The following is a 26,057-nucleotide window of genomic DNA, read 5'->3' on the forward strand; positions in this document are numbered from 1 at the left end:
AAAGTATCATGCCTGGAATAGCTGGTTCACTTAATCTCAGGAAGGAGCCTAAAAAAGGTGTCCACCACCAATTGGATGGTGTAGTTGATAGGAGCTGGAGTTTAGAAGATCTGAGAGTTCAAATCCATACTTAGAAACTCATTACTGTGTGATACTGGGCAAGTCTTTCTTCCCCATTTCCCTGCTTTGTAAAAAGGGCCAATAACTGCACCAACTTTCCAGGGTTGCTGTGAGGATCAAATGAGGAAATATTTGAAGTGCTCTTTGCAAACCTTAAAGCATTATACAAATGTTAGTTGATCCCATCATCATCATGCCATTCATATCGGTTTCTCAAGGCTCTTTAGGGAAAACTAGATCATTTGTAGCCAGGAATTTCAGCTAGGAATACCTGGCTGGACAGGTGAGTCCTCCCCAAAGTAAGGAATTCATTAAATGCTATGGAGGACTAACTAAAATGTGAAGCACACTAAATTTTCTTAAACAATCATAGAATCCTAGGCATACTAGAGTGGGCAGAGATCTTAATCTTCATTTGGCCAATCTGCTCATTTTATACAAAGAAAATGATGTTCAGAAAAGTTAAGTGATTTGCCTGCAGCTCCACAGTAAATCTATGTAATATGTATGGGAGCACAGGCCATCTTACTTCCAGAGTCTAGAGCTCTTGGCATTATAGGATGCCTATTGCCAATATAAGTATGAAGTCATTAGGGGCAGTTAAATAGCACACTGACCCTGGAGTCAGGAGGACCTGAGTTCAAATTTGGCCTGGGCGAGTCAGTTAATCCCAGCTGCCTCACCAGAGTCCTCTACAGTTGTGCTTAGTATATATAGCTTGCCCATCTTTCCCCACCCTCAAAGGTTATCATTAGGTTTGCTTGCAGATATGGCTGACACTGCTCATAGGCTGTCCATACCCACTCATCTACCTGGTGCTTCCCAGCCTCTAAAGCTCTGCCGAGGTGGAAAAAAGCATCATCTTTCATACAGACAACCTTAGACATGGTAACCACATCAATTTGCTGCCAGGACTTTGATCAAGGTGATGCTTGCTCTACTAATAGAACTCTTCAAGAAATCAAGAAAACCTCGCCAATACTTAAATCAAAAATCTTAGTAAAGACTCCTATCAGGACAAATTTCACTTTGCTCCAAATTCCAATACATGATATGAAATAATTTGTTATTTAGAAAATGGTATTTAAAATTTTTAATAAGACTTTTTGGATTTTGACAATCATGGAAAGAAGTTGTGAGCACTTGCTTTGGCAAAGGTTGCCAGGGAAACCATTTGTGCCCTGGATGATGAGTTTTAATTGTTAAAGGCTGGCTTATAAAAACAGAAATTATAGAAATCAAGAACCTATGCATCTAAAAAGCGATCATGTAAATGTTTATGATAATGAACCATTTCTGATAAAATCTTACAAAAGCATTTATTCTATATGAATGCTCTTCAAGTTACATGAACTGATGCTGAGTGAAGTGAGTCTAACCAAACAAGATTACATGATGATCTATTGTAATGGACTTGGCTTTTGTTAACACTAAGGTGATTCAAGGCAATTCCAAAAGATTTTTGAGAATATAAAATGCCATATACATCCAGGGAGACTGAATGTAGATCAAAGCACAGTATTTTCACCTTTTGTTGTGATTGTTTGCCTGTTGTTTTTTTTTTTTTCACTTGTAAATTTCATATCTGTAAATTTCACTTTTTGGCAACCTCCCAACTGCCTCCTCCTTGTCTCTACGCAATAGGAATAAGAAGATACTAAAAGCATATATAGGACTACAGCAAACTTCCCTTCTGTTTTAATAAAGATTGGAAATACCACTGACAATTAAGAGAATATTGTAATTTTCATTTTTAACCAATCCTACAAGTCCTTTAAAAGGGTACAGAGGCTTGACCTGTCAAAGGGGTCCAGAACAGAACAAAGATTAAGAACTTCTGCTCTAAAGTAAGAAATAAAGTGTATTCAAAAATTTCAGAGTAGGTGAACAATTAGGCTTATTAGAGGTGTTAATCACTGAATTAGAAATAATAATTGCATTACTTACTTCATAGGCTCAGTGGGAAAAATGATTTCTTAAATCTTTAAGAGTTAAATAAATGCAAATTATTATTATGAGGTTTACTGTCTTTTCTATTTGCCTAAACACAACATCCAATTATCCAATTGATAAAAGCTTAGTTGTCATCTTAGGGAGAACAATCATAATTTAAAAAAAAAAAAAAAAAATCTATTCTAGGGGCAGCTAGGTTGCACAATGGTTAGAGCACTAGCTCTGAAGTCAGGAGGACCTGAGTTCAAATATGACCTCAGATACTTAATACTTCCTAGCTGTGTGACCCTGGGAAAGTCACTTAACCCCAATTGTCTTAGGAGGAAAAAAAAAAGGAAAAAGCTTATTCTAGAACAGGGAGAAAAATATGCATGACCACCAAGAATTTTGTGTTGTTCTAAGAGGGATCTGAGCAAAATTATATCCATCAGCCATTAATATTGACAGAATTGTAGAATCACACACTGGGAGCTAGAAGAAACTTTGGGAGCAATCTAAACCAACTCTCTAGCAGAAGAGGGATTCTCTGTACAACTTTGCTCGACAAGTGGTTACTCAGCCTCGGCTCAAAGAACTTTAGTGGCAGGCAGCCCAATACCTCTCCAAGACAAACTGCTCCAATTTTGAACAGATGCAATTCTTAGTAAATATATATTAACAATGAACTTAAATCTGACTAAATCTAAAATTCTAAACTTGTTTCATTCCTAGTTATACCTGTTGGAACCTCCTCTTTCTTACAATAACCATTGAAATACTCAAAGACAAATTATGACTTTTCCCTGTCTCCCTTTTTTATCCCTGCACCAAGTTTTATTCAGGTTAAATACCACCCCCTTCTTTCAACTGATCTTTGCATATTGTGGGCTCAGTTCTGTCCATCATCATGGTCATCTTCTAAATAATATCTAGCTTATCAATGTTCTTTTTAAAACATGGCATCCAGTACTGAACATAATATGAAATATGACCTGGGCAGAGAAAAGAAGGACTATTACCTCCCTCCTTCTGAATACTTCTCTCAATACTTCTAAGATCACATTAGATTAAAAAAAAACTAAATGCTTTATTAAAAAATGATTATTTAACAGCAATACAAATAACAAAAATGCTCAATAACTTTTTACTTATCAATGTGTTGATTGGAGTCACTTGTTGTTCCCCCACAGTTTCCTGACTCCATGCCTCAAATACTCTACTCTCTTCATTTTCACTTTTTACCTACTCCGGCTTTGTTCAAGACTCAGCTCAAATCCCACCTTTTCTGCCCTGCCTTTCACAGGCTCCATCTTCTGCCAGTACCTTCCATCTGAGACTGCCTTCCATCTACTCTAGATATACTGTGTATGTATGTGGTTATTTATATTATCTGCTCAATTAGCACATAAACTCTTACAGAACACTGTAAGAGTACAGTGTCTGATACATAATAAGTCCTTAATAAAAGCCTTTTAATTGTTTCCTTCAAAATTGGTTTTAATACCTCGTTATGTGAAAACTTTCCTGGTCTTTCCTCTTGCTTGTGTCCTTGGCCAATATCACCATCACCAATCCTCATCCTCCAAATTATGCTGTATTTATTTTGTATACAATTATGTACCCCATTAGGATATAAGCTCTTTGAGGATAAAAAGTGTTGATTGACAAATTATATTTCTTGAGAAAATGTCTTTTACATACCTTAAAATTTTTCTGTGATTCTGGAGTTGGGCTTTCAAAGTCAATTAGTTTTTTTAGGTCTTCTTCAATTGTAGACTTAGATGTTTGTTTTGGGGATGCTCGGAGGTCCCTGGCAGAAGCACGTAGCCTAGTATGGGCTATTTCATTGCCATCACTCTGGTGGCGTCTTAAAAGAAAGGGAGATAACAGAAACTAAAATCAGTAACACTGAGTGTACCACCCTAAACTAAGGAGAAGGTTTTGGAGGAGAGAGGAAGGTGAATTTTATCTAATAAAAAAGCACATTTTATTTAAATAAGCACCTGTTAAGAGGAATGAAATTTAGTTGTTTAAATAATTAACTCTTTAAACAATAAAGGACTAATCACTTTAATAAAGTCAATATGACAGAAGTTAAATAAAAAGAAAAAAATGACACCAGATCCATTGGGAAAAAATTGCTGGTTATCTACCCCCAAATATTTTCTGCATAAACAAAAACAAATGACTCAACATCTTTCAATTTCTATTGTGTTGAAAGTACTAGTATCTACACATGCATATACCTATGAGTCTGTGTGTTCAGGGATTCCCTTTGAGGTATCCCTTTGGTATCCAGATGCATGTACAGTTGTTACCATCAGCTGAAAATAGTGCATTTAGCATTTGCAAGAGCCATCAGAGTGACCAGTGTGTAGGCACACTAATTGGTCGATTATTCTGAGGTGTGTTTTCTTCTCTTTGGAGAACTAAAACTCAAATTCTAATGTTTATACCATCTCTCATTCAAGAACAAGAATCGATGTCATCATTTGTACACAAATATGTATACAAATAAACCTCACAAATACTAACTATGCATATTCTTCCTTGCTATCTCCCTCCCTCTTTTATGTCATTTTCTTTAAAGATGTAGATCTGGATTTTCTTGTCTTCCCATTTAGAACAACCAAGCAATAGAAGCAAAAAATGTTCTTACTTTCTTGTATCCATAAACCCCACAGAGTTTATTGTCCCTTCAGGTTTTTTCCATCCAATCAGGTACTTGCTAGTAGCACCCTGTCTAGGGTAGAAAGTCCTAGGACCAGAAGAGGAGGAAGAAGAGGAGGAGAAAGAAGGTGCAAGCTGCGGGGAAGTGGCAGAATGAAGCTCTTCTTTGGGTGAACTTCTGGCACTGGTGAAAACAACTGGACTGGCAGAGTGTCGAGAGCTCATGGTACTGGGAGAGAAGCGTAACAAAGACATAACTTTACTTAAGTTTGCATGTATGCATCTTCTGTACTTAATTTACTAAAAGCACATTGTCACTAGGAACACAATGTTAAAATTACTACTCCTGCAAAAAACAAACAAACCAAAAAAAAAAAAAAAAAAAAAACTGCCATGGTTGAGGATTGTAATCCTAAAATGATGAGTAATGTATACATTACTAAAGGAGGTTAGTTACTGGCCTTCATGTTCATTACTGCCTGTAATTTAAATGTCCATTGAAACAAGTGATAATGTGAGTCCCCCTTTGCATTTTAAACTAAAATTTAAAACATGAGAATATCAGAGAAACTTTTTAAAAAATTATTTAAGTTCATTATAGTCTATTCTGGAAAGATAACTGATGGTTTGGAGCTTTTAGGGATGAATATCCATACCTATGATAATCATGGATGAGATGAAACAGGGAAAAGGAATTGGGGGTAGGGATATTTTGATATTTTATGTCCTCTTTAGGCTGACACTTAAAGTGAACTCAACTTTGGTCTAAGTTCAGGTTTCTATATTTTTATTTTATTTAAAAAACAAACAAACAAATTTTAACACATGTGTTTTATTTTATTTTGCTGAGGCAATTGGGGTTAAGTGACTTGCCCAAGGCCCCAACTAGGACGTGTTAAGTGTCTGAGGCCAGATTTGAACTCAGGTCCTGCTGACTTCAGGGCTGGTACCACTGCACCACCCAGCTGCCCTAGGTTTCTTTTTATTTTCATATAAAGTTTGCTTATCATGAATACTTTTGCTTCTGTGTTAAAATCTTATTCTGTTCAATTCCAAGGAGTACATGCTTGCTACACATATCATTTTTTCTTCACTTCATTCTTACTTCTTATTGTCTGAAAAATCTACCCCAGAAAAAAATGGACTTTAAGGACTCTCAGTATTCTGATGATAAACAATATGGTGGCTAGGGAGTTCAAGTCCAGCTCTGCTATTTACTACCCGTGTGACTTTGGGCAAAGTACCCTATGGGTCTCAGTTTCCTCATCTGTCATAACAGATGAGTTTTAAAAGTCTTTATATAGTTCTGAATTTTTGAATTTATCAACTATTTCCAGAGAATGGTAAACCACAACAAACTTCCTTCTCACTATTTGTACTTACTAGATTCCAGGTATGTGTCTGACTGAAAAGACAAGATTCAAATAGTACTTAAAAACTAGTCAATGAGACTAATAATCCCTATTATTCCCTTCCATTCCTTATTTCCTATTTATTCTGTGATGCCTTACTCAAATGGAAATAGCAGCCATTAAACTATATATAAGGACCTGCCAGCTGCATATTGCTGACTTAGAAAACTACATTTCATCTCTAACTAGGTCGATGGGAAATGCTTCCCACTTACAGTTTAATTTGGTTCAGGGTTCTCAAAAGTGATGCCTCTGCACTAAGGAATGTATACCGTTGTATGTAGTTTGTTTGCGCCCATTTTCTTATGGTCTTCCCATTAGATACCAAGTTCTTCGAGGGCCTAGGACTTAGCGGAATGCCTGCCATATAATTAGTGCTTAGCAACTAAAAGGAGGTTATTTTCATAAAAAATCCCAAAGGAAATTTAGCTGCAGAGAACATCCCCATCTCTATACAATATTCCTCAGGGTCCTTTTTTCCCCCAGAATACAGAATCTGGCATCACTAGCTTAAGGCAAAACCAAAGACAAGTTACATTAATTTTAACTTTGAAGATACTTGGGTTTTTGTTTTATTTTGTTTAGAAAGGACATGGGGAAAGTCAAAACCTATGCTTAGATTGTCCATGTTGTCTGCTTTTCTCTCCCACTCCTTGTTCATCATTTACACTTAACAGTGAATGAATTACGGTAAAGGAGGACAAATTCAAGTCAACTAGTGGCCCCAGATAAAGGTTAAGGAGAAGAAATAGAACCAGCAAAGAATTTTTTTTGAAGGAGGGTTAGTCTTTAATTCAAATTTCACCTAGATTAATTCTAACAAAGAGCTTTTACAATAAACAAAATTCACATGCTATCTACAGAATATGAAGATGGCAAAGCTTCCTTCATTCTTGAAATTTGCAAAGAAGTAACTGGGTTAAAATTTGGCAAAAGATAAAGCACTTGGATGAAGATCAATATAAACATCTCGGTCATTTAGCTTGCTTCAGAATCTCTTTGAAAGTAACCAGCAAAACCTAGTTTCCCCCTACCTAATATGATCCTCTTAAAAAAAAAAAAAATTCCCTCCCGCTTATCAAGAGTTATTATTGGAACATGGAAAAAAATTCACCTGAGGGCTACATAAATAAAAAAATAAATAACTTGACTGTTATAGAAGATGGTACCTATGCCTCATTGATTTGATTTGAAAATGAGAACAGAGAAAACAAGATTCTGTTCAATAATTAAAACACCTAGAAAAATCAAGTCTACATGACAGCTACTTTAAAGGTTAAAAAAGCAAAAACAAAAAAAGAAAAAGAAGTAAGGGTTGGGGGGGGTGGAGAAGGGGAGAGACAAAATGCAAGAGGAAATAAGCAGGGAAAGATGGAAATAGAAAATGATATGCAAAAAAGAGAGATTCACCCAAAGACAAAGGTAAGGGAGAGAAAAAACCCCAAGAAGAACAGAATGCCTTTACTGTAAAAACACATAGATCTTACAAAAGGAAAAATGACACACAATGAAAAACAGTTACTAAAGAAAAACACACAGTGAAATAATAATGTGTGAAGATACACACCCACATGCACATCCACAGACCCATCCACACCTACCAAGATGTTAATGGAGCAATCATCTTGTGTCCTTTGTGGTTGTTTTAAAGTAATTTTACACCTTTACAACAATAGCAGTTTACATTTTACATACCAGTACTTTACATACCAATACTTGCCCTGAGAGGCAGAAAAAAATTAAACTGAGTTCCAGATCTACCTCATAGTCGAAGGGTTCTTTACTCTTGCCTTAAGCTACAAACATGCATTAATAACAATCTTGATTCATGGTATAAGTTTGACATAAGAGGATATAATGGACAATGTTAGTAAGCACTGGGTTCTAGTACTGCTTCTAACACACTAGAATGTGTGACCATAAATATGGAAAGTCATAAGAATGACGGGAGGCCAACCTAACTTCACACAGTTAAAAGGTAATTGCTTTCATTAAATATATTAATGATTATTATAATAGGAAGTATTATGCCATTTATCTACTTAGAAGACCCTGTGAAGAAAAGTGGACTAATTATAGCAGGACCGATTTAATCTAGATATAAGAAAAATCTTCTTAAATTTCAGACTGATTAAAACTGAAAGAGGTTATGTGCCAACAGAAGTGATCATACATTTTCCCCTGAAGTCTTTAAAAAAAAAAAAAAAAAACATAAAGAAAACATTTTTTTACATGTTTTGACTTGGACAATTTTGATAATTTGAATCAGGTGGCTGGATAAAATAACATCATTTTCCTCAGAAGATCAAACAAAAGGAAAATATTTAACTAGTAGAGGAATAATAAGGGTTAGAAATGGAAGACTATTTCCTGATAATGAATTGAAATTAATTACCAAGAAAGGTGTGGAGTCTTATTCCTTAGAGGTTAAAAAAAAAAAAGTACTAGGATAAATTCTCATTTTTATATTATTTAAATTTGACCCTTCCTAATGAATTAAATCGCCCCTGTTTTCATTTTCAATCTCTTAACTCCATGGCACTTATAGAATTTGGTATGCAATTCTCCTGGGGCTTCTTCCTATTCTTCCTATCTATATTCTGTCCTCTATGCATAGAATTATCTTTAAATAATTCCATATCTTTTAGTCTATGCTTGATAAAACGTTAACATGAACATTTTCTAATGTGCAAAAAATTGGATTGCATATGAAATTATATGTCTATTACAGATAACTTTCTACTTTTTAAAAATTGTCTTACAATTTTTTGTAATCATACAAAAATTGTACCAAAACCCCACAAAAAACAACAACAACAAAAAACAAACAAACAAACACCGGTAGAAACAGGGCTAGTTTGTCTGAATTCCTCTGAACATCTACTCTACTGTTTTAAAAAAAAATGCTTCAGTAAATCCCTTTTTCTCTTTTTTGATATCACTATTACCAGCCCTGTCTCCTTCAATATCTGCCCCCACCATTACTGTGCCATTTAGGCTGCCACTGTTTCCCTAGGTACTAGTGCCTTTTGCTCTCTCCCTTCTACCCAATAATCTTGGATCTATTTCATACATGCTGTATATGCATATATTGTCTATCCTGGCTGACTGACTGTTCCTTAAAGAGAGGAACATTTTTCTTTGTATCCCTAGTATCTAATACCTACTAGGATTTAATAAATGCTTCTTGATTGAATGCTTGAATAAATGCTTGACTGAAATAAAATGTAATTTAAACTGAATGTGTTGTATCTGTATTAATATTACTCCTTCTCCCCCCTGAGGCTGGGGTTAAGTGACTTGCCCAGGGTCACACAGCTAGAAAGTGTTAAGTGTCTGAGACCAGATTTGAACTTGGGTCCTCCTGAATTCAAGGCTGGTGATCTATCCATTGCGCCATCTAGCTGCCCCTATCTGTATTAATATTAAAGATACAATCCACCAGTAGCAGCTTGAAGGGTGGCTACTGTTTTTTTGTAACTTCCCCATATACACATTCCTTCAGGTATGAACAGCACCATTAACTTGTCAATCAGAAAAGACACAGTTATGAAAATGATTGTACATTGATAATTCAAGTTTTTTTTCACAATATCTCTTTTATACCCTTCGTCAGCCAGTCTCTCACATGTTAAACATTAATCCGCTAACACTAAATCTTGGTGCAATGATGATCAGTTGCAAATACACATATACATAAACACACACACACACACACACACACACACACACACACACACACACACACACACATATATAAAACATATATTACATATACATGCATAATAGTTTTATTCTATTCTACACACAAATTCAATGATCTCTAAAATAAAATAGTAAACAATGAGATCCCACCAAGATGAGGAAGACTGGTGCTAGCACTGTAGAATTGCCTCTGGACTCGTGGACACTGTAGAATTGACTCTGGAGTTCATTCTTGTAACAAAGGTGGGAGGATTGGGGTTTGGAGTTTGCCCCCTAAAAAGAAACTCAATCCAAAAAAGTGTTCAATTAACCTGAAGCAGATAATAAAAGGGGTGGATGAGGTTTAGAGAAATATTCTAAGATATTTCTAAATTCTTTTTCTAGGAGTTTCATCTTGGGTAAGTAACAAGAAGGGCAAGCTAGAGCTAGTAATATTTGAATCAGTACAAATCAGTACCCAACAATGGTGGGCAGGGGGAGTGGGAGGATAGATATCTGCACAAGTGGCTATCCTTGGCACTGTTAGATAGGGTTTGGATTCTTTAACACTGACTGAGAAAGCCTTTTGTCAACATGTAGCATGCTGCAAGCAAGGTCAGAGTGCAGAGAAAGAGTAGTTAACCAAAGAATGACAAATTGTAACAGGAAGAAGCCATCTTAAGAGACCAATCTCTTATTCTAACCACTAACCATCATTCTTAAGAACTTATTATGTAGAATCCAAAAGGGAGACAGCCAATGAAGTTGAATACCATTGGGTATTAGAGTCCTTCATTTCACTGAAAATATTTTGTCTTTTATTAAAGCCCCAACAAAGCCAATAAAATATGACTTTTATCTGGCTAAAAAGTTTTTAAAAATTAACAAGGCTAACTTAAGAAAAATAATTCTGAGAAGTTATTAGTGCTTATGGTTTCTCTTACTAACATTCAGAAATAACAAACACTATGTAATTACCAACCTACTTTAATGTAGTTCTCATGGGATGTCACAAGAAACCTGCAGTATCATTGATACTAGGGATAGTGGAAAGGAACAGAGCCTAGCCAGAAATACTGCAGCAGAATATAATCACTATAATTTACTTTTTGTCACCGATTCCCAGGTACAAGCTCTTTCACACACTGTCAAGTGATCTCCACATTAATTATTGTTCCTGTCTTCTGAGGACACAAACACTCTAATTTGCAGTGATTTTAGCTATTCCTGCAATGTTCATTTGGTTACTAAGTTCTTTTCTTCTTGCACAGAATACTTGTTAAAATTCTCATTCTACAAATCTTTTTCCTTAAAGTGACCCACCCAAATCACAAAACATTCAAGTTATCAAAGTCCTAAAACTAATCATTCAACTAGGGCATCAGGAAGCAATCCTTGCCACTGTCCCCTCAAAGACTCATAATTCTTATTCTTCAAAATATTTTCATTTTTAATGGGCATACAAAATTATCAACTTATAGAATTTAAGCAGTGTGAGGTTATTGTACCTAGCTTTCAGCTCATTGCCTATGGTTGCCTTAACAAATGATTTTGCATACTGGATATTCCCTACATCCCTATTCTAAATGATCAAGATGCCTTCATTATGCCCCCATTAATCATGCCCTCTAACAAGTATTGGAAAGATGAAGAGATTTTGAAGAAGATTTGTTTTACACTCTGCTTTTGATACTTCTGACAATCTCAGATTTTCGCATTTGCAAAATGAGTAGATCCAGCTACGTAGTCTTCCTGCCACAGATCTAGGAACTTATCATTAGCCTAGGCTCCTTCTACTTCTAAATCTATGATTCTACTAAGGAGATGAAATGATTCCTTCTATACTGGTCCAAATGAAAAGCAAATTAATCTGGTGAGTCTAGTGAACTAGTGAAGGATGAGCACAGGTAGCTTTGTACTACATGACTAAGCCTTACTTAATAAACTCTCTTCATGAGATGACATGAGAGGTGAGAAAAAGATTTGACTAAAGAATGAAAATATAGGGGTTTTTTTTTGAAACAAGAAACTATGGATGCGGAATACATGTCACTTTTCTGTATGTTATTTTTAGAAAACTCTATAGTTTTCTTCCTTATAAGAGAGGGGTTTCTGAAAGAGGATGAAATGGGGGAAAATTTATCAAGGGGGAAAGTGATGTGAAAAAAAAAATTTTTTTTTTAAAGAAAGTGAAGAATAAAAAAAGAGAAACCAATAATAAGATAAACAATTTTATAAGACTGATAGAATGGATAACTTATAATAAATGGGTAAAGTTTTAATTTTTGATTTCTGGCTGAAAGCTTCAGGTGAAGGAGAAAAGTGACAACCACTCTGCCCACCTGAGCACTCTCCAATTTAATTAGAAAATTTTTTCTACTCTGAGAATTTATACTGAATTGTTTCATTTTGTTTGGGTTTTTTTGGTGTTATTTGTTTATGAATTCTTTTTTTTCTGCTTGGATATGTGATTTTATTAATGTGGGGAACCCTCAAGGGTGAAATTCTTTCTTCTAGGATTTATAATATTTGGTTCTAGAAATTAAAATCTCAATGTCTGGAGACATTGAGAGGGTGACTTCTGCAGAGTTTACAGCCATTATGTGATTAAGGGAAGATTTGAATCCTTTTTCTGGCTAAAGCTCTACCTACTATAACATGCTGTCGTGTGTGTGTGTGTGTGTGTGTGTGTGTGTGTGTTTTATGTATGTGTCTATATAACATTTTGGAATATTTTCTATTTATGTAATAGTGGTAGCTATCGACAACACACAAATAACATCACCCCTTCCTATTAAACCTCAGTGGTGGCTTTTTTTTCCCTTGAAAAGGTTTGCAAGGTCTTATCATATCACGGGCAAAATTACTGCCTTTTCTGATTCTTTAAAAATGTCTCATAACTTGAAATAATGAGCACATCAGGAAAGAAAAAATATAATTTAAACAATTTTCAAAAGGATAGATGTGTTTAGAATCTTCTGCTTTTAAAATGTATTATGATCATATGGTTACCCATTAAATATTTCATGATAGACAAGGTATTAAATAAATGCACAGTAATATTCTTTACTGCATCAAATGCTTCTTTTAGTATTCTGTTGAGCTAAATAAATTAGGTGGTTTCCTTCAACTTTTGAGTATTTAGTAGGCTATGGGATAGAAGGAGATGCTAGATGGAGAACTGGGAAAGAAATGGCATCTGAAAAGGATTGGTTACCTTGTATGAGAAGCAGCATCGTTAATGCTGAAAGTACTATTTTCCTTGTCAAAGGGCTAGAGGAGGGCTGGCTCTTGCTATGGATATCCAAACTCAGGGAAGACTCAGCCTTGCGGTCCATTCCATGACTTTCTTTTTCTAAGGTCCTATCTGCCATGGAGACTACTTCGCTGGAGCTATGCCACAGAGGGGCCACCTTCTCCTTTCCTGGTCCTGAGCGTGGGGATGATGTAGCAGCTCCCAGAGATGCTGTGCTGCCATGGCTGAGGCCATATGACGTGGTATCTATGCCGCTATCCGCAGAAGTGCCTTGAAGGTAGTTGTAGCTATTGAGCTCAGACTCTGTGCGATCCCCTTCATACCACTTTTCATCGCTGTGAGCACTTGATGCATTGCTGGACAGAGTATTGCTGCTGGAGTGGCTTGAGTAATGACTATCAGACTGAAAAGATAAAATCAGAGGTAAAAGAATAAGGCACCACAGAAGTCTGTTTTATAAGTTCTTGATGGATCAAGATGAAATAGTTCTCACACTGGCAAATCAAAGCTGGAGTGATGGTACTTCAAAAGACCACCTCCCAACAATTTTAGCCTATTAAAAAAAAACCCCACAGTAGTATGTGTGTGTGTGTGTGTGTGTGTGTGTGTGTGTGTGTGTGTGTGTCTTTTAAAGAACATTTTCCATTACTTGTTACAAGTTCACATGAAAAGAAAATGCGTCTTTAAGAAGTCTTTTAATCTTAAAAATAGAAAGGGGATATCATTTCTAAAGGACTTATCATTTGGAAGAGATAGTTATTCCAGAAGGCCTGATTACTCATAGTAACCTGAAGAACAGAACAAATTTAAGATTGACTCCCAAATAAATTTCACTTTCTGTCATCCCAACTACTCTGTTTGACTATTTTTATTCATAGACGCATGTTCTAGGCAGTGTTTAAAAGGGAAATTTGCTAGAATCTATAGAAAATGAGAAGAAAAAAAAAAAAAAGAATTGAGATTCAAAACACACATACAATTAAAATAGTGTTTCAAATTAAGATAAGTTAAGCTTTTTGGTAGAGATCAAAAGTAGGCTGAGGAAAGAAGGAAACATGTATAGCCTGTATTTGTTTTTATTGAACACAATATATTCTTTACTTGGCTGATGTCATAGGGAGGGTATTTCAACTCTGTTTAAACATCCTCATTAAGGAATAGGTCCATCCTCTAGAATATGTATTTTATTCCGGGGTAGATGGTGTATATTTGTGAAAAGGAACTAAAATCAATCCAAAAATATAATAACTATTAACTGCTTATTCTTTCAGCAGAGTTGAACATAGAACTTCAGACTATAAATTTGGAGCTCTTTCCACTGTTCATTAATTACGTATTTATAACTCACATTCTAACAATGGAGAAGTGACTATCCTCTTAAAGAACTTTCCAAAATACTTTGAAAATCCTGGGTATTTCACCAATGTTGATGACTAACAATGTAGGCTGAATTCCCATTAAAATAAGAAAATGTATCTTCTTCTAAGACTTAAAGGAGTCGGATTATGAATTGGTGGTTTTTTTTAAATGCTAGAAGTCTTTGCAAATCTCATAAACTAAAACTTCAGTAATTAACAACTTTCAGTATATGAATTCATAATAAATATTTAACTGTAGAATAATCAACATTCCCACAAATCCTTTTTGTTTATTCTAAATACCAGAACCTAAATCACCTTTCTATTCAATTGGCTGGAATATGTTCCCATGAAGGCACTTGTTGTTAAAACTTCACTTCGGCTTTAGAATACTGAAAAGGTAACAGAGGCCTGCTTAGATGCTTCTTTTACATTCCAACAAAGAAATCTGAGCCAATTCTGTAATAACATTTCTAAAAGGTATTGAGTCTTTGAGTTACATGGATATCCATAGTGAGAAAGCAAAATGTTTCAAGGACTTTTATTGTTCCTTAAGTTAACTTACATGCCCTTGTTTGTTTGGCGACAAATGAACAACTGGATCCTGCCGCATTAATCTCCCGCTGGGACTCTCTCGAAAAGATGGCAGTACCTTTGATACAGCTGGGAGGTGACATGTTGGCTCTGGAATATAATACATGATATTAGGGCCAAGCATGAAACAAAGGCAAGAACATGGTCACAAATGAAGACAGGTTGGCATTGCATCTCTCAGTTCTCATTGATCAGCAAACTTGAAACTTCAGCAATAAAGCTTACTGAGAGTTGACATGATAGACAGCATGTCAGAAACGGAGTGGTTGATGATAAAGCTTGCAGCTGGTGACGGTGTGTCACATCGGACACAGTAGCACAGCCAAGTACCACCAAACCAAAAAAGAAAAAAAAAAAAAAAAAAAGAAAAAAAAAAAGAAGAAAAAAAAAAAAAAAAGGAAAAAAAGAAAAAAAAGAAAGGCCATGAGCAACAGGGCAAAGTTTGTAATCCAAAGTTTGTAATAATTTTGGGGAAATTTAGAACATATGGGTTGGATTTATGAAATTAATTGTGACATTTGGCTAACCTAGCTTGAACTACATTACCTGGACAGGCATGGATGCAGTTACATATTACTTACCATGGTACTTTGGAAATATTTTACCTGTATATTCATGCTGCTCGAGGACAAAAGAATTGAAATCCTGAGGTCCTCTATAACTGTAAGCTAGGCACAACAGAAAAGACACATAGCAACTAGTTTACTTCAAACATTGGCTTCCTTTTGAACTCCAAGTTGGTATTAAAGTGGGGTTCCAAAGGTGAAAGATGAATTCTCTTTAATGGAATATTGCCAAAAATAGATACAAATAATACAGAACTTTTTCTGAGGGATTAAGGCATTTTGCAATATTTTCTCTTTACTGTTCTTCTGAAAGATGACTGGCCTAAAAACCATTACCCAAAAAAGCCCTACGCTATGGACTGATCCAGCCAAGCAAGGATGATCATTCTCTCTCTCTCTCTCTCTCTCTCTCTGCTATTACGACTGGGCAAGGGGAGTTTACCGCTCTCTGATTTCTTTCTCAATATGTGTAGACAGAGAAAAGTGAGGCAGATAGGAAAATCTCCTGAATATAGTGAATTAAGTGAAACATGGGTTGTTAGAAAATGTTCGTCTTGCAAAATTGGACCCATAACTGAGTACAGTTATACCTAAGTATAGATAAGGGAAACATATACTTCATTATGTAGCTATTACTTCTGAACACTATTATTACTTCTACCTTATATAGTCCTTATGTTTCCTTTGGGTAAAACAGATGACTCCTTGTATGCCATGAACAAAATAGCTCTTAGAGATCAACGATTTTTTTTTAAGTTGCAAGCCCAAAGAAAACCTTAAGTTTTGGAATGAAGAGAGGATGTCACTTGTATATATCCCTTTTAGTGAAAAATGTTGGGTGTTTTTTTTTGTTTTTTTTTTTTTTTAAGACACTAGGACATGTATAAAATATATATAAAAATGCAGTTTGCTTTAGAGGAACGAACAGATCCCCAAAATCTTTCATCAGTATTAACTTTAAATTTTGATGTGTTAAGTAAAGCTATGAAATCAAATTAAAAGGAACTTGAGGAAAATAGACAATATCTAAATTATGTGAAAGTATAAATGAGTCCATGAGGAATCTCCGTCATCATGCGCCATCTCCCCCTCCCTATTCCCACCTTTCCTTGATGTTGTGTTTATAGAAACTATGCTTTTGAGGCAAAAAGTGTCTGGTCTGCTGGCAACTCTGCCCAAAGTCTGAACATACCACCAGAACGCAAAAATAATGCTGAACAAGGGATCCATTTTACATGTGTCATTGCCATCACAATAGTATCAAAATATGTGATTAAACTCAAGTCTGTCAAAATGAGAACTGCAGATCTGTACAATCTAAGTTTTTTCATATTAAAGGCAGTAAAAATGGGGTGAGGGAGAGAGTGAAGGATGACAGATGGCTTCAATAACAAAGCACAACACACTGAGTTTATGAAGATACTAGAATAAAGCATATCTTCAGAACCTGAAAATTACATTTCACTTTATAAACTCCTATCTTTTTGAGATACCACCCCAATACCATCCTCCATTATCTGTTAATACAATTATGTGAGGAGAGTAATCAAATACAGAATAGTAACAAGAGCTGCTTTTTTTTGAACAATAATAAAACTATGAGTCTTTAGCTTATAAAGTTAAGATTTTTTTAGCCTTGAATTTTTTTTATATTGCATCCCATATTAAAGGTGACTCTGCCATTACTCTTGAGGGAGACTGAAAAGGAAAATCTAGTAGGCCAGACTAATGACAGTTCTGGTGAAATTCAGAAACAATTGCTGGGGTAAAAATAATAATACATAAATAAATTTGTGGCACAATCTTATTACCAACTTGTGTCACTATGCCACTAAAAAGCAACTATAATACAGAGAAGGGAAGGAACAGCATGCTAAAAATTCCATATGAGAGCTTAATATGCAAAATTGTTGTGCCAGCAGTTCTATGCTAACACATTTCCTTAGTCAACAGTTTAACTGTACAAAACAATGAAAATGTATATAATGACAGAAAAAAAAAACTAATTAATTTACAGGTTTGTTTAATGATTTAAACATTTTCCTCTCTTTTCTACTAGGATTCAGTAAAAATCAAAAAGACCTCCAGTTCCAATGCATATATATGACATATGCAGTACCTTTTGAAAAGGTAATGTTAAGTAAACTAAGCAAAAATTGAAGCAAACTGAGGAAAAGTAGCTCACATACATGCTGGTGGTTCAGGAGACTGTTTTTGGTACTGAAGATGCTGATAACTTAATAGTCTGTCTGCTTTAGAGCTGAGATTTCATGCAAGATAGATTTTAAATCCTTTTGTGTTTTACTCACTGCTTTCCAGAAAAGAAAGAGTATCTAGAACTAGGAATCTGATTCTAATTCACCTTTATTAATAAATTAGACTTGAGTTCAAAGATTTAAAAGCACTTCATATCTTAAAGTCATCTCCTAGATGCCAAAATCACCTTTGGTGGCTTTCACTTTGTGGTAAAATTAATTTTCTTTCTGCAGAAATGAATGACCTACCCATCTGGTCAGCAATGCTCTCCTCACTTCTCTGCCAGCTGGGTGTGACTTTCCCACTGCCACTGATGTCCGTCTGAGTGTTCTGCCGGTCAATGGAGGCTGGAGATCTGCGACTCATTCCAAACCTAGGATAAATTCCCCAGAATAAAAGCAAATATTTCACTACCATAACACATAAAGAGAAGGTGATCAAGATGCCTTATCCAAAAATGGGACAAAAGTAGAATCATGTAGGTAAAATATATCCATAGCTACGTATGTGATGTATATATAAATATGACATGCTGGTATCATGATCAATAGACAGTAATAATCACGACCAAGATATCTAATTTAAAAGATAAATATAAAAGATAAAGGTTAAATAATTAGTTAATAGGCCTACTTTTCAAAACCATCAAAATAAAATTAAGGAACACTGAATATTTTAACTAGAGGCAGCTAGTCACACATCCCGAGTTGGATCCTGCTTAGGACACTAAGGTATATAACTGTGAGGAAAGCAACTTAACTCCATTCAGTGCTTTCTCATATATAAATAAGAATGACAACAGCACCTACTGAATGAGGTTATGTGGATAAAAATGAGGTAAATTATATAAAATGCTATATGAACTTTTATGTGCTTTATAAATACTAGGTTATGACCACCCCGATCCCCAACATCCCCTCATCTTCATCCTTCTTTATAGCATCTAATGGATACTTAGTTTAGATGTAACTTATGTAACACATGTAACTTAATATTAACTTTACTAATAATGGCTTTCTTTCAAGATGGGTCAGCAATTTTATTTCTTTTAAATTCACTTAAGTAATGGGAAAAGGACCCATATATAAAAAATGTTTGTAGTAGCATTTTTTGTAGAGGCAAGAAACTGGGCAGCTGCCCATCAGTTGGAGAATGACAGAATAAATTATGGATTATGTTATGGAATATGCTATTCAATAAGAAAGGATCAGCAGGATGATTTCAGAAAAGTCTGGAGGGATATAGATGAACTAATGCTAAGTAAAATGAGTAGAACCAGAAGATCATTGTACACAGCAACAACAAAATTATACACAATGATCAATTCTGATGGACGTGGCTCTTTTCACCAATGAGGTGTTTAAGGCCAGTTCCAATATACTTTTGATGGAGAGTATAGATCACAACATACTATTTTCACTTTTTCTATTGTTTGCTTGTTTTCTTTCCCTCACTTTTTTCCCTTTTTGATGATTTTTCTTGTGCAGCACTATACATGTTTAAATATATATAGAAGATTTGTACATTTTTAACAAATGTTGGATTACTTGCTATCTAGGGGAAGGGAAAGGGGAAGTAGAAAAATTTGGAAGACAAGGTTTTGCAAGGGTCAATGTTGAAAACTATCTTTGCATGTATTTTGAAAATAAAAAGCTATTATTAAAAAATTGACTTAAATAACTCCTTAAAAAAAGTAAATCATTTAAAACTGGATAAGAAGGGTTTAAAGCAAATTTATGTTTAAATCCAGAATTTATGGAGCTGTTTCATTTCAAAGGCATACTGTAATTAAGTATAAGATTTAAGATTTAAGGCTATTTCAATTGCACAAGTTTCCTACCTATTATATATTATATATTAGGGCAACAGTATCTATCAGGTAAAGGTACTGCTGATTTTTTTTTAATAATCAAAATTAAAATAGCATGGGACAGGTAGGTGGTGCAGTGCACCATCCTTGAAATCAGGAGGAACTGAATCCAAATCTGGTTTCAAACACCTGACACTTCCTAGCTGTGTGACTCAGGGCAAGTCATTTAATCCCAATTGCCTAAACAAAAATAAAAATAAAATAGCATCTGAGCAAACTTTCAATAAGTTTTAATCTTTACTATAAAATCCAACATGTTTGTGGAAAAGTACCTATTTACTTGTATTTAACCAATGACTTTAATGAAAGAAGACTATTTCCTTAAAAACAAATGAGAAAACTAGATAACAGATGAACAAAAAAATACCCTAATTAATGAATCCACTAATTGTTTTTCATGTAAGAATTTTCAACAGTACACATAGCATCAAAGCTTTTGCCAGCTTATCATCCTCTTAAGAGTCATGCATTTCAAATATGGTTCCCACCTATATCCCAGAGATTTAGGATCAAAAAGAATTTTTTGGAATTGCCTAGTACAGGAGTCTGTGGGGTCCATGAATTGTTTTAAAAAAGAAATCTGATAATAATCTTTCAATATAATTGGTTTCATTTGTAATCCTCTATATTTGATTTTATGCATTAAAAACACTGCTTTTTCACAGTCTTCTGATACTTTACAACTCTCCATATAGTTTGTGTGATCCAGGTAACTTGCCTTCTTTGATCTGCATAAAATACTTCATCTTCTGACACAATGTTTTCAGAGAATACTCTCCCTTTGTATCTCCATCTCTTAGCTTCTATCATTTTTCCCCCCAGTTCTCAGCTAAAAATTCTATTCCATAACAGAAGACTTTTCTCTACCTCATTAATAATAGTATCTTCTCTTCAAGACTGGCTCCAATTTATGTATCTAATTTATTCTGTCTATATATTCTTTTATGTAGCTGTATGCTGTCCCTCCTATTAGACTTTTGACTCCTTACAAGCAAGGAAACATTTTATTTATTTATTTTGCCTTTTGAGTATCTTAAATCCTTGTTGAATAGACATTATCATAACATGGGAAACATGGGCTTCTTCAAATTGCTGAAGTGCCCAGGTCAAAAGAAGAATTCCTATTCTAATTTAACTGCTTTTTACGAATGATAAAACAACCCAGAAAAATTGAGTTTTTTGCCTTATAGTAAATGCCAAAGAAAGGATTTGAACTTTTCCTATTATACCACAGTAAGTCCAACAGATAATGTGGCAACATTTAATCCAAAAATTAAGTCTTCTACAAATTTAAGAAAAGTGTTCATTCCAACAAAGCTCTCAACATATATAGTGTTTTGCTATCATCTCCTCAGTCAAGACATTTAGCTCTCAAATTGTCAGCTACACTGAGTTCAAAATTTATATTTTGACCAAGTCACAAATCAAGATTTTTAATTTTTGGTTAACTAACTGAAGTTGTCATTTGTGACTTGATTTGAAATGTCAATTTTGCCCCCCAAAGAAGAGTGAGTTAAACATAATTTTGCTTTTAATTTTCAATGGCATGGTATTAATTCTACCAGTAAAAGATTGTTTCTGAAAGTTGGAGATCTAAAGAATTCAATTTTAAATATAGATTCTCATTTCCAACAGTGGTTTTATGTCATGACATAACAACAGTGGTTTTATGTCATGAACCCCTTTCTCTGAAGCATATGGACATATTTTCAAAATAATGATTTCAAATTTATAAACTAAAAATATTATACTTTTAGGACACCATGCATACAGATGTACAATTGGAATCAATTAAATTTATAGTTATGAAAAAACTCCAGATTAAAAAACCTGCCCTGTACTGTTTTAAATAGCACACAAATCAAAAAATAGTAGTTTTCTCTAAATTTTGATAAACATATTTTAAATTGTTTTTATATAAATATACCACTGTTTCTTAAGAGACAAAGTATTCATATAATTCTGAATATTTTCAACACTGCCTCTAAAAATAAAGGACTAGTAGATGGATTGGCAGAGTTAGAAGGTAAAAAAAAATTTTTCATTATTAATGAAATATTCATTATTAATTAGATTATTAATTAATGAAATATTCATTATTAATTAGATATTCAAAAATTGACACTGATAGTAATTTTTATGTCCTTGTGGTTATTTAAATACTGGTGGTGATGGATTTTACTGACTGCCCTTCCTTCTCTGTGAGCCTCTCTCATATACTCCAATCTTCTGACAAATCAGGATTCTTCTTTGCTTCTGCCAATAATACCAGCTAAAGGCTAGAAAGCAATATTAAGGATTATGAAATCATAAGACAGTAGTAAAATAACTTAAAAGAAGAAGCCTCATTTAAAGAGGAGGAAAGTTAAGACTTGATAGAAGGAACAACTTTCTAAGAATTAGGGCTATCTGCTGTGTAGTCAGAGGGTCTTCCTGATCATTTGTCAATGATGTCCTACTAAGACTAATATATATATATATATATATATATATATATATATATATATATATATATATCATATATAAAATATATTATATTATATTAAATATTTTATATGATATATAAAATATATTATATATAAATATATTAAATATATATTTATATGTTCTCCGAAACCCTGGGCAAGTCACTAAACATCTCAGAGCTTAGAAATGGAAGTAGACTGTTTAGTTCTAATCTTTAAGGTCTCTTCAACTTTCTAAATCCCCCAAATCATCTGGCTCAAATAGAAAACAAGCCTAGGACTAGGACTTAGCTCTAACAAGAAAATTAATGTCTATTAGGTTATGAAATATAAGAGAGTCTATTCTGAAGAGAGACTAAAAAAAAGGTGTTATCAATATAATTGGTTTAGAGGTTAAATGCTGAATCAAACAGTTAAGTAGCTCTTTTAACAAACTGCATCATACAGATTTCATATGATTTTACCAGTATGAAAGCTCCCTCCATTGATGCACTGTTATTTGTAGACAAAGAGCTTTCTGGGATAATGAGAGGTAAATATGAACAAACAGGTAGTATGTCAAAGGCAGAACTTGAAGCCAGGCCTGACTCCAAGCCCAGCTTTCCAGGTGATGTGCCCTGCTGTCTTTCATCTGAACCTAACTAATTATAACATTCACTGGAACAGGATCATTGTTCTGTAGATTTTAGAGCTGGCGGCCATCTAGCACAGTTGACTAATTTCTGCTGAACTGTGTCACAACTCACAGAAAGCACCATGCTTTCATATTCATTTGTGTTAATTACCATCTTAACAATTAAGTTGCAATTAGCTTAAAAAAAAAAAAAAAAAAAAAAAAAGACCAAGCCATTTTGAACAAACAATTAAAACAAAAGACAGCACAGAGACAGCATAGTGTTATTAACTACATAGACAGCCTTGAAACAACACTGATTTCTGGGTAAGTCACTTAAGATCTCAGGGCTCTAGGCAACTCTCCAAAGCTAAAAGATGCAGAAAAGATACTAACCTGAATTGGAAGAAGGAGTTTCCTCTGCTGAGCATTCCCTAGACTAGTAAAAACAGAGCTCCAATCCCTACCCTACAACTAGAATAGAAAATGTTCACTAATGAATACTATATTGTTTCATGAATGCTAATTCTATAAAATCTCTTGAAAAGAGCTAAAATTTTTTTCTTATTCTCATATTAATAAAAAAAAAAAAAAGCATTCATTTCATATATCTTGAGAAGGTAAAGGTATAATCTACAATGGTTTGCAAGACCTAACAAGGGTTTAAGAAAGAATGATTCTAAAAAAATAGTGATGGAAGCTTTGACTCATGCACTCACCTTGTAACTTCTTGTGAAATCATACCAAAAAAAAAAAAAAAAATTATTAAAGAAACACAATCACAAAATAAAAATGTACTTAAGGAATTTTGGGGGAATAAAAACTTCACTTTCCAAAAATGTTTCATATGGCTTAAGATTTCAGTGAATGTCTCCAAAAGGGAAATCATAGCAAAAACTCCTTGATAATTATCTTTTGCTTGTTTCCTTGGGCAAAAGATATTTTAGTATATGTCATATAATGTTACTGCTGCTAATTACTTTCCCAGCTTCAGAGATACCAATTTATTTCTTTTTTCACATCCTTGGAAACTGCTATATGCTTAAGTGTTTTACATTATGAGTTTTACCCAAAGGCAAAATAATGGTTTTCAGGTGGGTGGCTCAGTGATTTCAAGAAGGATGAAAGATGTCAAGAAGAAGGTTACAGAAAGCTTTTAACATTTGAAAAGAGCAAGTCAACATCTGAGATATGAATAGCCTTCACTTAGTTCCATAACAATGCATGTTGCAAACAACAGTACCAACTAAACCCACTATAGAAGTTAATGTTATAAAAAATGTGGCACATGAAGCTAATCAATTTAATGAAGTGAAAGTTCATGAATGAAGTTCAACTCACGTGGTAACTCTACATTTCCATAATCTAAGGACAAACTTCTCAAGGAGAGGCTTTAAGCAGACATAAAAAGCATTTTCCTTTTTTGAACTATGTGCAATATGAACCACATTTTTTATTTGGTGCTTAATGTATACATGTGTACTTGCACATGTGTGTACTTACACACACACACACACACACACACACACACACACACACACATACACCCTTTCTAAGACCTTTTAATGACTCATTGTGATCTGGCAATAACACTGGGTTGTTGAAATGTGTAACAGTGGAGTACTGTTGGACTTAGCAGATGGAAGAACTTTTGGTATAATATAAAGAAGAATAAGATGTCTTGTAATCTTCACCAGGAGGTTGTCCACAAGGTGAGGAGTTTTTTGAGCCATAATTGACATCTAAAAGGTTTGTGTCTTGTGATGGAGGAAAGAGCAACCACCCTAATGAAATTTTGGTACCTGAGTTCAAATCCAGCCTCAGACTCTTACTGGTTGTATTCCTGGGATTGGTTCCTTCTTTGCATTTACATCCCCTGCATCTAGCATAATGTCTGGCACATAGTAGGCACTTAATAACTGCTTGTTGATGGATTGAGAAAACAGTGCAAATCGCATACCTACCCTTCGGGCATGGATTTTTGTCTGTAAGTGCCCCCACCAGAGCCAGTCTCACTAGATGAAGACAGGTTGCTAGGGGAGTTACGACATTGCTGTGATCTCGCTAAAGCAATGGATGAAACTGTCACATAGATGTCAGAACCAGGAGACAACCTGTGTATGCAAACCAAAAATATAAAGTCAACAACTCAAAAAAGAATATCCCAAGGCAATGCATGATGTGTGGTGTTACAAGAACTGCCAAGTTAGCAGTGACTGGATCTTCACAGGGACAGTGAAAAATGAAGGCAGCTGATGAAAAATGTCCTTTATAAACCCCCTCCTTAGGAAAATACCTAGCAAACTGCCTTGAGGAGAGGGCACTAAAGGAGAAAATGAAAAACAACAATAACAACAATAACAAAAACACTTCTAGGAGAATGAATGCATATCTAAAATTTCCAGAAATAAACTGGATTCATTGCTTTTAATAAACTTCAAGTATGTAACAGTATAGCGCCCAAGCAATTTTTTGACATGACTTCTACTGAAAGAGAAAGTACTTTATCACAGCTGAGCCTGGAGCCAGGAAAACCTGAGGTCAAATTTGCAGTGATATTAGTACCTGCAAGAGCCTTGATGTCACCTAATCTTTGTTTCTGAAAATTTGGATTATGCATTCAATTTCTACCATTTATAAGCCTGGAACATGAAAAAGCATTTATCAAAAATTCAGTAATAACACGCACATAAACATTATAATGGAGCAGCTGGGTGGTACAGTGGGTAGAGACTGAGCTTGGAGGTAGAAGACCTTGAGGTTCAAATTTGACTTCCTAGCTGTGTGATCCTGGATAAGTTCCTTAACCCTAGATTTGCTTCAGTTTCCTCAAATATAAAATGATCTAGAGAAAAAAATGGTACACCACTTCAGTATCTTTGCTAAGAAAACCCAAAGTGAGGTCACGAAGAGTTGGGCATGACAGAAAAGTCAGAACAATACCAAAAATAAATAAATGTAACTTGTGTCAGGATTTTAATAATTTGCATTTGGGTACAATTCTGCAAATATTCACTTAAAATACTTCTTGAGTTGAGAACATCATAGCTTGTTTCCGTGATTTGAAGAAAAAGCATGGCTTTGTTGCATGGACCAGATCTTTATGGATTAACAAGTATCTGACCCTATATTCTTCAGTCACACACCTCTCAAACACTGCAAACTGAATAATCTAAAGAATCATTTTCCTTTTTGATGTATTCTATAAATTCTATAATTCCATAAAACTCTATAAAAACTATAAATAGAGTTTTCAAAGTG

The 26,057-nt window shown here is 34.5% G+C and overlaps 1 protein-coding gene across 1 annotated transcript in view; it reads right to left on the reverse strand.

The window, feature by feature from the left end:
- SIPA1L1 (signal induced proliferation associated 1 like 1) overlaps nucleotides 1-26,057 on the reverse strand; it is a 190,399-nt gene that overhangs the window by 15,049 nt on the left and 149,293 nt on the right. Inside the window, 7 exon segments of the mRNA XM_074290126.1 lie at nucleotides 3,754-3,919; nucleotides 4,712-4,951; nucleotides 13,036-13,081; nucleotides 13,084-13,477; nucleotides 14,998-15,116; nucleotides 18,097-18,221; nucleotides 24,761-24,910. Of these exon segments, the coding sequence (XP_074146227.1) occupies nucleotides 3,754-3,919; nucleotides 4,712-4,951; nucleotides 13,036-13,081; nucleotides 13,084-13,477; nucleotides 14,998-15,116; nucleotides 18,097-18,221; nucleotides 24,761-24,910 (1,240 nt within the window).

Source organism: Sminthopsis crassicaudata, chromosome 2 (genome assembly GCF_048593235.1).
Source record: "Sminthopsis crassicaudata isolate SCR6 chromosome 2, ASM4859323v1, whole genome shotgun sequence".
NCBI lineage: Eukaryota > Metazoa > Chordata > Mammalia > Dasyuromorphia > Dasyuridae > Sminthopsis > Sminthopsis crassicaudata.